Source organism: Xenopus tropicalis, chromosome 1 (genome assembly GCF_000004195.4).
Source record: "Xenopus tropicalis strain Nigerian chromosome 1, UCB_Xtro_10.0, whole genome shotgun sequence".
In the NCBI taxonomy this organism is placed as follows: Eukaryota; Metazoa; Chordata; class Amphibia; order Anura; family Pipidae; genus Xenopus; species Xenopus tropicalis.
This window is the reverse complement of record NC_030677.2, coordinates 102,315,431-102,331,900: the sequence shown is the minus strand read 5'-3', so window position 1 is coordinate 102,331,900 and position 16,470 is coordinate 102,315,431. Positions and strand designations below refer to the sequence as shown.

The 16,470-nt window shown below is 39.0% G+C and overlaps 1 protein-coding gene across 1 annotated transcript in view; it reads left to right on the top strand.

The window, feature by feature from the left end:
- The first annotated feature begins 374 nt into the window (after window positions 1-374).
- The window catches only part of LOC100494822 (mucin-17), a 52,739-nt gene continuing 36,643 nt past the window's right edge, over window positions 375-16,470 (top strand). Inside the window, exons 1-6 of the mRNA XM_031905056.1 lie at window positions 375-4,111; window positions 4,538-5,155; window positions 6,344-7,417; window positions 7,868-8,524; window positions 8,573-12,890; window positions 14,292-14,387. Of these exons, the coding sequence (XP_031760916.1) occupies window positions 434-4,111; window positions 4,538-5,155; window positions 6,344-7,417; window positions 7,868-8,524; window positions 8,573-12,890; window positions 14,292-14,387 (10,441 nt within the window). The 5' untranslated portion in view covers window positions 375-433. The remainder of the gene's footprint in view (window positions 4,112-4,537; window positions 5,156-6,343; window positions 7,418-7,867; window positions 8,525-8,572; window positions 12,891-14,291; window positions 14,388-16,470) is intronic.

Sequence of the window (16,470 nt, the reverse complement as noted above, 5' to 3'; positions counted from 1 at the left end):
TTGTTAATATTTATTGGTAATGCACTTTGGTAGGCATTTTAATGACCACTAAAAGAGGCCTTTCCCCCCTACTTTCCTTAAATGCCTCTATTTTGCTTTAATCCTACATATTCGGTAATGTGATTTAAAGCGGCAACAAAAAAAAACAACAAATAAGCTTATGAGAAACCAGAACAGTTAACATTTCAAATAAACAACGATTTCATTAAGAAAAAAAAAAGTCAGAAGCCAGAATAATTCAAAAAAAGCTTATTTCTGTATTAATTTGTATAAAGTTTACCATAACCGATTAAACGTAACACTGTCCTTCAAAAAGTGACAAATAAAAAAACAAGCTTTTAACTATCGCTCCCTCGTACATAAAAAATGCATTTCAGAAACCGCTTTAATATCAACAACCACAGATATTTCCGCATCTACAGAAACACCTACCATGCCGTCAACATCAACCACAGTTCCTTTAACAACGGAGACCACACAAGTCTCAACAACAGCAGAATCTACAACATCAGAAACAACAACCATTACTTTAAGTACAAGTTCAGAAACAATACCCTCATCAACTGAAAGTACATCAATAACTACAGAGACCACAGTTCCCTCAACAGCTGAAACCACACAGGCCTCAACAACCACAGAATTAATAACATCAGAAGCAACAACCGTTCCTTCAAGTACAACTTCAGAAACAACAGTACCCTCAACAACTGAAACTACCCAGACATCAACAACCACAGAGACCACATTTTCCTCAACAAATGAGATTACGCAGGCGGCAACAATAACTACAGAAACACTTAGCGTGCCTTCAACATCAACCATAGTTCCTTTAACAACTGAGACCACACAAGTCTCAACAAAAACAGAATCTACAACATCAGAAACAACAACTGTTGCTTTAAGTACAGAAAGTTCAGAAACAACAATACCCTCAACAACTGAAAGTACATCAGTAACTACAGAAACAACAGGACCCTCAACAACTGAAACTACCAAGACATCAACAACCACAGAGACCACATTTTCCTCAACAACTGAGACTACACAAGCCGCAACAACAACTACAGAAACACTTAGCGTGCCTTCAACATCAACCACAGTTCCTTTAACAGCAGAATCTACAACATTAGAAACAACAACAGTTCCTTCAAGTACAACTTCAGAAACAACAGTACCCTTGACAATTGAAACTACCCAGACATCAACAACCATAGAGACCACATTTCCCTCAACAACTGAGACTACACAGGCCACAGCAACAACAATCGAAACACTTAGCATTCCTTTAACATCAACCACAGTCCCTTTAACAAATGAGACCACACAAGTCTCAACAACAGAATCTACAACATCAGAAACAACAACCGTTGCTTTAAGTACAAGTTCAGAAATAACAATACCCTCAACAACTGAAAGTACATCAATAACTGAAGAGACCACAGTTCCCTTAACAGCTGAAACTACACAAGCCTTCACAACCACAGAATTAATAACATCAGAAGCAACAACAGTTCCTTCAAGTACAACTTTAGAAACAACAGTACCCTTGACAATTGAAACTACCCATACATCAACAACCATAGAGACCACATTTCCCTCAACAACTGAGACTACACAGGCCACAACAACAGCTACAGCAACACTTAGTGTGCCTTCAACATCAACCACAGTTCCTTTAACAACTGAGACCACACAATTCACAACAACAACAGAATATACAACATCAGAAACAACAACTGTTGCTTCAAGTACAAGTTCAGAAACAACAATACCTTCAACAACTGAAAGTACATCAATAACTACAGAGACCACAGTTCCCTCAACAGCTGAAACCACACAGGCCTCAACAACCAAAGAATTAATAACATCAGAAGCAACAACTGTTCCTTCAAGTACAACTTCAGAAACAACAGTACCCTCAACATCTGAAACTACCCAGACATCAACAACCACAGAGACCACATTTCCCTCAACAACTGAGACTACACAGGCCACAACAACAGCTACAGAAACACTTAGTGTGCCTTCAACATCAACCACAGTTCCTTTAACAACTGAGACCACACAATTCACAACAACAACAGAATCTACAACATCAGAAACAACAACTGTTGCTTCAAGTACAAGTTCAGAAACAACAATACCTTCAACAACTGAAAGTACATCAATAACTACAGAGACCACAGTTCCCTCAACAGCTGAAACCACACAGGCCTCAACAACCAAAGAATTAATAACATCAGAAGCAACAACTGTTCCTTCAAGTACAACTTCAGAAACAACAGTACCCTCAACATCTGAAACTACCCAGACATCAACAACCACAGAGACCACATTTCCCTCAACAACTGAGACTACACAGGCCACAACAACAGCTACAGAAACACTTAGTGTGCCTTCAACATCAACAACAATTTCTTTAACAACTGAGACCACACAAGTCTCAACAACAGCAGAATCTACCACATCAGAAAAAACAACCGATGCTTCAAGTACAAGTTCAGAAACAACAATACCCTCAACAACTGAAAGTACATCAATAACTACAGAGACCACAGTTCCCTTAACAGCTGAAACTACACAAGCCTTCACAACCACAGAATTAATAACATCAGAAGCAACAACAGTTTCTTCAAGTACAACTTCAGAAACAACAGTACCCTTGACAATTGAAACTACCCAGACATCAACAACCATAGAGACCACATTTCCCTCAACAACTGAGACTATACAGGCTACAGCAACAACAATAGAAACACTTAGCGTGCCTTTTACATCAACCACAGTCCCTTTAACAACTGAGACCACACAAGTCTCAACAACAGAATCTACAACATCAGAAACAACAACTGTTGCTTTAAGTACAAGTTCAGTAATAACAATACCCTCAACAACTGAAAGTACATCAATAACTGAAGAGACCACAGTTCCCACAACAGCTGAAACCACACAGGCCTCAACAACCACAGAATTAATAACATCAGAAGCAACAACAGTTCCTTCAAGTACAACTTCAGAAACAATAGTACCATCGACAACTGAAACTACCCAGACATCAACAACCACAGAGACCACATTTCCCGCAACAACTGAGACTACACAGGCTGCAACAACAGCTACAGAAACACTTAGTGTGCCTTCAACATCAACCACAATTCCTTTAACAACTGAGACCACACAAGTCTCAACAACAGCAGAATCTACAACATCAGAAACAACAACCGTTGCTTCAAGTACAAGTTCAGAAACAATACCCTCATCAACTGAAAGTACATCAATAACTACAGAGACCACAGTTCCCTTAACAGCTGAAACTACACAAGCCTTCACAACCACAGAATTAATAACATCAGAAGCAACAACAGTTCCTTCAAGTACAACTTCAGAAACAATAGTACCATCGACAACTGAAACTACCCAGACATCAACAACCACAGAGACCACATTTCCCTCAACAACTGAGACTACACAGGCTGCAACAACACCTACAGAAACACTTAGCGTGCCTTCAACATCAACCACAGTTCCTTTAATAACTGAGACCACACAAGTCTTAATAACAACAGAATCTACAACATCAGAAACAACAACCGTTGCTTTAAGTACAAGTTCAGAAACAACAACACCCTCAACAACTGAAAGTACATCAATAACTACAGAGACCACAGTTCCCTCAACAGCTGAAACCACACAGGCCTCAACAACCCCAGAATTTATAACATCAGAAGCAACAACAGTTTCTTCAAGTACAACTTCAGAAACAACAGTACCCTTAACAATTGAAACTACCCAGACATCAACAACCGCAGAGACCACATTTCCCTCAACAACTGAGACTACACAGGCCACGACAACAGCTACAGAAACACTTAGCGTGCCTTCAACATCAACCACAGTTCCTTTAACAACTGAGACCACACAATTCTCAACAACAACAGAATCTACAACATCAGAAATAACAACTGTTGCTTCAAGTACAAGTTCAAAAACAACAACACCCTCAACAACTGAAAGTACATCAATAACTACAGAGGCCACAGTTCCCTCAACAGCTGAAACCACACAGGCCTCAACAACCACAGAATTAATAACATCAGAAGCAACAACTGTTCCTTCAAGTACAACTTCAGAAACAACAGTACCCTCAACATCTGAAACTACCCAGACATCAACAACCACAGAGACCACATTCCCCTCAACAACTGAGACTACACAGGCCACAACAACAGCTACAGAAACACTTAGTGTGCCTTCAACATCAACCACAATTCCTTTAACAACTGAGACCACACAAGTCTCAACAACAGCAGAATCTACAACATCAGAAACAACAACCGTTGCTTCAAGTACAAGTTCAGAAACAACAATACCCTCAACAACTGAAAGTACATCAATAACTACAGAGACCACAGTTCCCTCAACAGCTGAAACCACACAGGCCTCAACAACCACAGAATTAATAACATCAGAAGCAACAACTGTTCCTTCAAGTACAACTTCAGAAACAATAGTACCATCGACAACTGAAACTACCCAGACATCAACAACCACAGAGACCACATTTCCCTCAACAACTGAGACTACAGTGGCTGCAACAACACCTACAGAAACACTTAGCGTGCCTTCAACATCAACCACAGTTCCTTTAATAACTGAGACCACACAAGTCTTAATAACAACAGAATCTACAACATCAGAAACAACAACCGTTCCTTCAAGTACAAGTTCAGAAACAACAACACCCTCAACAACTGAAAATACATCAATAACTACAGAGACCACAGTTCCCTCAACAGCTGAAACCACACAGGACTCAACAACCCCAGAATTTATAAAATCAGAAACAACAACAGTTTCTTCAAGTACAACTTCAGAAACAACAGTACCCTCGACAATTGAAACTACCCAGACATCAACAACCGCAGAGACCACATTTCCCTCAACAACTGAGACTACACAGGCCACAACAACAGCTACAGAAACACTTAGCATGCCTTCAACATCAACCACAGTTCCTTTAACAACTGAGACCACACAATTCTCAACAACAACAGAATCTACAACATCAGAAACAACAACTGTTGCTTCAAGTACAAGTTCAGAAACAACAATACCCTCAACAACTGAAATTACATCAATAACTACAGAGACCACAGTTCCCTCAACAGCTGAAACCACACAGGCCTCAACAACCACAGAATTAATAACATCAGAAGCAACAACTGTTCCTTCAAGTACAACTTCAGAAACAACAGTACCCTCAACATCTGAAACTACCCAGACATCAACAACCACAGAGACCACATTTCCCTCAACAACTGAGACTACACAGGCCACAACAACAGCTACAGAAACACTTAGTGTGCCTTCAACATCAACCACAATTCCTTTAACAACTGAGACCACACAAGTCTCAACAACAGCAGAATCTACAACATCAGAAACAACAACTGTTGCTTCAAGTACAAGTTCAGAAACAATACCCTCATCAACTGATAGTACATCAAGAACTACAGAGACCACAGTTCCCTCAACAGCTGAAACCACACAGGCCTCAACAACCACAGAATTAATAACATCAGAAGCAACAACTGTTCCTTCAAGTACAACTTCAGAAACAACAGTACCCTCAACATCTGAAACTACCCAGACATCAACAACCACAGAGACCACATTTCCCTCAACAACTGAGACTACACAGGCTGCAACAACACCTACAGAAACACTTAGCGTGCCTTCAACATCAACCACAGTTCCTTTAATAACTGAGACCACACAAGTCTTAATAACAACAGAATCTACAACATCAGAAACAACAACCGTTGCTTTAAGTACAAGTTCAGAAACAACAACACCCTCAACAACTGAAAGTACATCAATAACTACAGAGACCACAGTTCCCTCAACAGCTGAAACCACACAGGCCTCAACAACCGCAGAATTTATAACATCAGAAGCAACAACAGTTTCTTCAAGTACAACTTCAGAAACAACAGTACCCTCAACAATTGAAACTACCGAGACATTAACAACCGCAGAGACCACATTTCCCTCAACAACTGAAACTACACAGGCCACAACAACAGCTACAGAAACACTTAGCGTGCCTTCAACATCAACCACAGTTCCTTTAACAACTGAGACCACACAATTCTCAACAACAACAGAATCTACAAAATCAGAAACAACCACTGTTGCTTCAAGTACAAGTTCAGAAACAACAATACCCTCAACAACTGAAAGTACATCAATAACTATAGAGACCACAGTTCCCTCAACAGCTGAAACCACACAGGCCTCAACAACCACAGAATTAATAACATCAGAAGCAACAACTGTTCCTTCAAGTACAACTTCAGAAACAACAGTACCCTCAACATCTGAAACTACCCAGACATCAACAACCACAGAGACCACATTCCCCTCAACAACTGAGACTACACAGGCCACAACAACAGCTACAGAAACACTTAGTGTGCCTTCAACATCAACCACAATTCCTTTAACAACTGAGACCACACAAGTCTCAACAACAGCAGAATCTACAACATCAGAAACAACAACCGTTGCTTCAAGTACAAGTTCAGAAACAACAATACCCTCAACAACTGAAAGTACATCAATAACTACAGAGACCACAGTTCCCTCAACAGCTGAAACCACACAGGCCTCAACAACCACAGAATTAATAACATCAGAAGCAACAACTGTTCCTTCAAGTACAACTTCAGAAACAATAGTACCATCGACAACTGAAACTACCCAGACATCAACAACCACAGAGACCACATTTCCCTCAACAACTGAGACTACAGTGGCTGCAACAACACCTACAGAAACACTTAGCGTGCCTTCAACATCAACCACAGTTCCTTTAATAACTGAGACCACACAAGTCTTAATAACAACAGAATCTACAACATCAGAAACAACAACCGTTCCTTCAAGTACAAGTTCAGAAACAACAACACCCTCAACAACTGAAAATACATCAATAACTACAGAGACCACAGTTCCCTCAACAGCTGAAACCACACAGGACTCAACAACCCCAGAATTTATAAAATCAGAAACAACAACAGTTTCTTCAAGTACAACTTCAGAAACAACAGTACCCTCGACAATTGAAACTACCCAGACATCAACAACCGCAGAGACCACATTTCCCTCAACAACTGAGACTACACAGGCCACAACAACAGCTACAGAAACACTTAGCATGCCTTCAACATCAACCACAGTTCCTTTAACAACTGAGACCACACAATTCTCAACAACAACAGAATCTACAACATCAGAAACAACAACTGTTGCTTCAAGTACAAGTTCAGAAACAACAATACCCTCAACAACTGAAATTACATCAATAACTACAGAGACCACAGTTCCCTCAACAGCTGAAACCACACAGGCCTCAACAACCACAGAATTAATAACATCAGAAGCAACAACTGTTCCTTCAAGTACAACTTCAGAAACAACAGTACCCTCAACATCTGAAACTACCCAGACATCAACAACCACAGAGACCACATTTCCCTCAACAACTGAGACTACACAGGCCACAACAACAGCTACAGAAACACTTAGTGTGCCTTCAACATCAACCACAATTCCTTTAACAACTGAGACCACACAAGTCTCAACAACAGCAGAATCTACAACATCAGAAACAACAACTGTTGCTTCAAGTACAAGTTCAGAAACAATACCCTCATCAACTGATAGTACATCAAGAACTACAGAGACCACAGTTCCCTCAACAGCTGAAACCACACAGGCCTCAACAACCACAGAATTAATAACATCAGAAGCAACAACTGTTCCTTCAAGTACAACTTCAGAAACAACAGTACCCTCAACATCTGAAACTACCCAGACATCAACAACCACAGAGACCACATTTCCCTCAACAACTGAGACTACACAGGCTGCAACAACACCTACAGAAACACTTAGCGTGCCTTCAACATCAACCACAGTTCCTTTAATAACTGAGACCACACAAGTCTTAATAACAACAGAATCTACAACATCAGAAACAACAACCGTTGCTTTAAGTACAAGTTCAGAAACAACAACACCCTCAACAACTGAAAGTACATCAATAACTACAGAGACCACAGTTCCCTCAACAGCTGAAACCACACAGGCCTCAACAACCCCAGAATTTATAACATCAGAAGCAACAACAGTTTCTTCAAGTACAACTTCAGAAACAACAGTACCCTCAACAATTGAAACTACCGAGACATCAACAACCGCAGAGACCACATTTCCCTCAACAACTGAAACTACACAGGCCACAACAACAGCTACAGAAACACTTAGCGTGCCTTCAACATCAACCACAGTTCCTTTAACAACTGAGACCACACAATTCTCAACAACAACAGAATCTACAAAATCAGAAACAACCACTGTTGCTTCAAGTACAAGTTCAGAAACAACAATACCCTCAACAACTGAAAGTACATCAATAACTATAGAGACCACAGTTCCCTCAACAGCTGAAACCACACAGGCCTCAACAACCACAGAATTAATAACATCAGAAGCAACAACTGTTCCTTCAAGTACAACTTCAGAAACAACAGTACCCTCAACATCTGAAACTACCCAGACATCAACAACCACAGAGACCACATTCCCCTCAACAACTGAGACTACACAGGCCACAACAACAGCTACAGAAACACTTAGTGTGCCTTCAACATCAACCACAATTCCTTTAACAACTGAGACCACACAAGTCTCAACAACAGCAGAATCTACAACATCAGAAACAACAACCGTTGCTTCAAGTACAAGTTCAGAAACAACAATACCCTCAACAACTGAAAGTACATCAATAACTACAGAGACCACAGTTCCCTCAACAGCTGAAACCACACAGGCCTCAATGACCACAGAATTAATAACATCAGAAGCAACAACAGTTCCTTCAAGTACAACTTCAGAAACAACAGTACCCTCGACATCTGAAACTACCCAGACATCAACAACCACAGAGACCACATTTCCCTCAACAACTGAGACTACACAGGCCACAACAACAGCTACAGAAACACTTAGCATGCCTTTAACATCAACCACAGTCCCTTTAACAACTGAGACCACACAAGTCTCAACAACAGAATCTACAACATCAGAAACAACAACCATTGCTTTAAGTACAAGTTCAGAAACAACAATACCCTCAACAACTGATAGTACATCAATAACTAAAGAGACCACGGTTCCCTCAACAGCTGAAACCACACCGGCCTCAACAACCACAGAATTAATAACATCAGAAGCAACAACACTTCCTTCAAGTACAACTTCAGAAACAACAGTACCCTCAACATTTGAAACTACCCAGACATTAATAACCACAGATACCACATTTCCCTCAACAACTGAGATTACACAGGCTGCAACAACAGCTACAGAAACACTTAGCGTGCCTTCAACTTCAACCACAGTTCCTTTAACAACTGAGACCACACAAGCCTTAATAACACCAGAATCTACAACATCAGAAACAACAACCGTTGCTTTAAGTACAAGTTCAGAAACAACAACACCCTCAACAACTGAAAGTACATCAATAACTACAGAGACCACAGTTCCCTCAACAGCTGAAACCACACAGGCCTCAACAACCCCAGAATTTATAACATCTGAAGCAACAACAGTTCCTTCAAGTACAACTTTAGAAACAACAGTACCCTTGACAATTGAAACTACCCAGACATCAACAACCATAGAGACCACATTTCCCTCAACAACTGAGACTACACAGGCTACAGCAACAACAATAGAAACACTTGGCGTGCCTTTTACATCAACCACAGTCCCTTTAACAACTGAGACCACACAAGTCTCAACAACAGAATCTACAACATCAGAAACAACAACTGTTGCTTTAAGTACAAGTTCAGTAATAACAATACCCTCAACAACTGAAAGTACATCAATAACTGAAGAGACCACAGTTCCCTCAACAGCTGAAACCACACAGGCCTCAACAGCCACAGAATTAATAACATCAGAAGCAACAACAGTACCTTCAAGTACAACTTCAGAAACAATAGTACCATCGACAACTGAAACTACCCAGACATCAACAACCACAGAGACCACATTTCCCTCAACAACTGAGACTACACAGGCTGCAACAACAGCTACAGAAACACTTAGCGTGCCTTCAACATCAACCACAGTTCCTTTAATAACTGAGACCACACAAGTCTTAATAACAACAGAATCTACAACATCAGAAACAACAACTGTTGCTTCAAGTACAAGTTCAGAAACTACAACACCCTCAACAACTGAAAGTACATCAATAACTACAGAGACCACAGTTCCCTCAACAGCTGAAACCACACAGGCCTCAACAACCCCAGAATTTATAACATCAGAAGCAACAACAGTTTCTTCAAGTACAACTTCAGAAACAACAGTACCCTCAACAATTGAAACTACCCAGACATCAACAACCACAGAGACCACATTTCCCTCAACAACTGAGACTACACAGGCCACAACAACAGCTACAGAAACACTTAGCGTGCCTTCAACACCAACCACAATTCCTTTAACAACTGAGACCACACAAGTCTCAACAACAGCAGAATCTACAACATCAGAAACAACAACCGTTGCTTCAAGTACAAGTTCAGAAACAACAGTACCCTCAACAACTGAAAGTACATCAATAACTACAGAGACCACAGTTCCCTCAACAGCTGAAACCACACAGGCCTCAATAACCACAGAATTACTAACATCAGAAGCAACAACAGTTCCTTCAAGTACAACTTCAGAAACAACAGAACCCTCGACATCTGAAACTACCCAGACATCAACAACCACAGAGACCACATTTCCCTCAACAACTGAGACTACACAGGCCACAACAACAGCTACAGAAACACTTAGCATGCCTTTAACATCAACCACAGTCCCTTTAACAACTGAGACCACACAAGTCTCAACAACAGAATCTACAACATCAGAAACAACAACCATTGCTTTAAGTACAAGTTCAGAAATAACAATACCCTCAACAACTGATAGTACATCAATAACTAAAGAGACCACGGTTCCCTCAACAGCTGAAACCACACCGGCCTCAACAACCACAGAATTACTAACATCAGAAGCAACAACAGTTCCTTCAAGTACAACTTCAGAAACAACAGTACCCTCAACATTTGAAACTACCCAGACATTAATAACCACAGATACCACATTTCACTCATCAACTGGGACCACACAGGCCTCAACAACCACAGAATCTTCAACATTAGAAACTACAACATTTCCTTTAACTACATCTTCAGAAACAATAGTACCCACTACCATTGAATCTACACAGTTATCAACAACTATAGAGACCACAGGTCCTTTAACAACTGAAATCACACAATTCTCAACAACAACAGAATCTACACCATTAGAAACAACTGAGATTACACAGGCTGCAACAACAGCTACAGAAACACTTAGCGTGCCTTCAACTTCAACCACAGTTCCTTTAACAACTGAGACCACACAAGCCTTAATAACACCAGAATCTACAACATCAGAAACAACAACCGTTGCTTTAAGTACAAGTTCAGAAACAACAACACCCTCAACAACTGAAAGTACATCAATAACTACAGAGACCACATTTCTCTCAACAGCTGAAACCACACAGGCCTCAACAACCCCAGAATTTATAACATCTGAAGCAACAACAGTTTCTTCAAGTACAACTTCAGAAACAACAGTACCCTCAACAATTAAAACTACCCAGACATCTACAACCACAGAGACCACATTTCACTCATCAACTGAGACCACACAGGCCTCAACAACCACAGAATCTTCAACATTAGAAACTACAGCATTTCCTTTAACTACATCTTCAGAAACAATAGTACCCACTACCATTGAATCTACACAGTTATCAACAACTATAGAGACCACAGGTCCTTTAACAACTGAAATCACACAATTCTCAACAACAACAGAATCTACACCATTAGAAACAATAACAGTTGGTTTGAGTACAAGTGCAGAAAATACAGTACCCTCAACAACTGAAAGTACTCAGGCAGCAATAACTTCAGAGACCACAGTTCCATCAACAACTGAGACCACACAGGTTTCAAGAACAACAGAATCAGCATCTTCACAAAGAATTGAATTTTCTTCAAGTACAATTTCAGTTCCTTTAACAATTGAAACAACACAAGCCTCAACAACAGTAGAATCTGCAACATCAGAAACAACAACAGTTGCTGTGAGTACAAGTTCAGAAGCAACTGTACCCTCTACAACTGAAACTCCCCAGACATCAACAACTACAGAGACCACAGTTTATTCAACTCTGACCATGGAAACATCAATTCCTTTCAGTACAACTTTAGAAATTACAGTACCCTCCACAACCCTAACCACCCAGGCATCAATAACTACAGATACCACAATTCCTTCATCAACTGGCAGCACACAGGCCTTAGCAACCACAGAATCAACATCAGAAACAACAATAGTTTCTTCAAGTGCATATTCAGAATCCACAGTTCCTTCAACAATTGAAACAACTCAGATATCAACAACTGCAGAGACCACAGTTCCCTCAACAACTGAGACCACACAGGTATCAACAACCAAAGAATTTACATCAGCAACAACTGTTCTTTTAAGTAGAACTTCAGAAGTAACGGCACCCTCAACATCCGAAACTACCCAGGTATCAACAATTACAGAGACCACAGTTGCTCCAACAACTGTGAGAACACAGGCTTTAGCAACCACAGAGTCTATAACATCAGAAACAACAATAGTTCCTTCAAGTACAACTTCAGAAGTAACGGCTTCTATAGCATTAACTACAGCAGCATTTCCAGGTTGGTTCGCATTTTTTTGATATTTTGACTGTACAAAAAGAAAGGGCATATTTTGCAGCCTTTGCTAGCCTAAATCTAATACAATTGTTCTTATATGTATTATTGCAAATACATATACAGTTGAAAGGATGAGTATATAAGACATACAAATTGCACAAAATACTGATCAAAACTGAAAGAGAGCCCTGTTTAAAAGAGCTTATAATGTAAAAGGATAAGGGGTATAAAACACAAGGTGTGTGGATTGGAAAAATTATTTGCTTGGTCACCAGCTGCCCTTTACCTAATTTGTAGCCTAAGAATAAACAGCTAAGAAAGAACTACTTCATTAATGACTTCAAATATACATTCTGTTTAAATCTTAAAGTTTTAATTTTATTTTTAAAATGATACAGCGTTACATTTAAAAATACTGCCTATTAATACTATTACAAAAAGACTTTAAATCTCTTTTTATACATTTCTTCTCTTAAATAAATTTAACAATTTTTAACTTTCTGTGGGGTGTATTTATGAACCAGTAGATAGTTTGTAAGTCAGTTTGTGTGTTATATATAGCTGCTTGGGCATTTACCACAATGAACTTCAATAAAAATAATCTTTTCGAGGTTTTAAAAATGTTTAGAATGATATTATGTTTTCATGTAATTTTTATCTTTCTTCCAAAAATAATTAATAATAATGTTGATAAACATAATAATCACATACAACAGCATGAATTAGGGCTTAACTCCACCAGATATTTTGATTAGATTTTGTGTCAGATTTTATTTGATCTTGTCCTTCAACGCTATGCCAACAACAGCATGAGATTTTGAATATCCTACAAAATCTGATGTCTATAGGCTATAATGTAAAGGCAATCAGATAAAGTCAGATGGTGTGTTTTATTCATGCATCTACTTCTGACAGTCAAAGTATTTCAATGAGGAAAAAAATGTCTGTCAGAGAAAATCAGATTTTATCTAATCAGATAGAGTTGCAGCAAGTGTGTGTTTTGTGTCAGAGATCAATCCTTTAATATAGTTTGAACATCGAATTTTTGTATAAGTTCCATTATATTTTAACCCATGCAACTACATCTGACATTTAGGATGTATTTTGTTGATACAACACTATTCTTCAAAATCTCCTATGTAGGTTACCCTTAATCATTTCCAATCAGCAGTAATTCATAACTGATCTATACTGTTTTAATAAAGTACAGTTTAAATTAGGCACAAAAGTATTAGGGGAAATAGGCAATACCAAATTTGCTATGTACAGAAAAATATGCTAAATTATTTGAGAAAGTCAATCCTATAAACTCCGTAAATATGATTTTTATCTCAGTAGCTCATTAAGACCAAGCATATAGATTCAGTCACAGTGACTTTTCCTTCTTACTTTTAATACTAACAGTGACTGGAACAGCAGTTACAAGCTCCGCAGCAGAAACTCAAACGCCATTAGTTTTATTTTCAACTGCAGGGACTACATCTGGATTAACAACAGCGGGTAAGTTTTTGTTTTTAGTAAATATCTTTTACTTAAATATAAGAAGGCTGTATTCCTCTGTGGTTCACTGATAAATATCAACATAGGTTCAAGCATGTTTTAAAAAATAACGCATAAACAAATATTTTCAAGTATCACAGTTTGACATAAATTTTGGCAGCCTTAAAAACAATAACATATATATATATATATATATATATATATATATATATATTTATTTATTTATTGTCCAAATGAATATATATTGGAATAGTGTTGTAAATAAAAAATAAAATATTGGTAATGCACTGTGGTAAGTGTTTCACTGACCCCCCTACACTTCTGGATACCCAACAGGCCTTTCCCTATACTTTCCTTAAATGCTTGTACAGTGTTTTAATAATACATATTTGGTAATGTGCTTTAAAGCAGCAACAAAAAAAAACAAATTAAAAATAACCAGAACAGTTAACATTTCAAATAAACTTTACAGCTATTTTATTAAGAAAAAGAAAGAAAGTTTTGTTTAAAGTTTAACATGATTAACTGATTATACTTCAAAAAGTAACAAGTAAAAAATATAATGCTTTTAACGATCGGTCCCTCGTACATTAAAAATGCATTTCAGAAACCGCATTAATATCAACAACTACAGATATTTCAGCAACTACAGAAACACATAGCGTGTCTTCAACATCAACCACAATTCCTTTAACAACTGAGACCACACAAGTCTCAACAACAGCAGAATCTACAACAGCAGAAACAACAACCGTTGCTTTCAGTACAAATTCAGAAACAACAATACCCTCAACAACTGAAAGTACATCAATAACTACAGAGACCACAGTTCCTTCAACATCTGAAACCACACAGGCCTCAACGACCACAGAATTAATAACATCAGAAGCAACAACAGTTCCTTCAAGTACAACTTCAGAAACAGCAGTACCCTCAACAATTGAAACTACCCAGACATCAACAACCACAGAGACCACATTTCCCTCAACAACCACAGAGACCACATTTCCCTCAACAACTGAGACTACACAGGCAGCAACAACAACTACAGAAACACTTAGCGTACCTTCAACATCAACCACAGTTCCTTTAACAACTGAGACCACACAAGTCTCAACAGCAGAATCTACAACATCAGAAACAACAACGGTTGCTTTCAGTACAAGTTCAGAAACTACAACTGAAAATACATCAATTACTACAGAGACCACAGTTCCCTCAACAGTTGAAACCACACAGTCCCCAACATCCACTGAATTTATAACATCAGAAGCAACAACAGTTCCTTCAAGTACAACTTCAGAAACAGCAGTACCCTCAACAATTGAAACTACCCAGACATCAACAACCACAGAGACCACATTTCCCTCAACAACTGAGACTACACTGCCCGCAACAGCAACTACAGAAACACTTAGCGTGCCTTCAACATTAACCACAGTTTCTTTAACAACTGAGACCACACAAGTCTCAACAGCAGAATCTACAACATCAGAAACAACAACTGTTTCTTTCAGTACAAGTTCAGAAACAATAATACCTTCAACAACTGAAAATACATCAATTACTACAGAGACCACAGGTCCCTCAACAGCTGAAACCACACAGGCCCCAACAACCACTGAATTTATAACATCAGAAGCAACAACAGTTCCTTCAAGTTTAACTTCAGAAACCACAGTCCCCTCAACAATTGAAACTACCCAGACATCTACAACCACAGAGACCACATTTCCCTCAACAACTGAGACTACACAGGCTGCAACAACAACTACAGGAACACTTAGCGTGACTTCAGCATCAACCGCAGTTCCTCTAACAACTGAGACCACACAAGTCTCAACAACAGCAGAATCTACAACAACAGAAATAACAACTGTTGCTTTCAGTACAAGTTCAGAAACAATAATACCTTCAACAACTGAAAATACATCAATAACTACAGAGACCACAGTTCCCTCAACAGCTGAAACCACACAGGCCTCAACAACCACTGAATTTATAACATCAGAAGCAACAACAGTTCCTTCAAGTACAACTTCAGTAACAACAGTACCCTCAACAACTGAAACTACCCAGACAT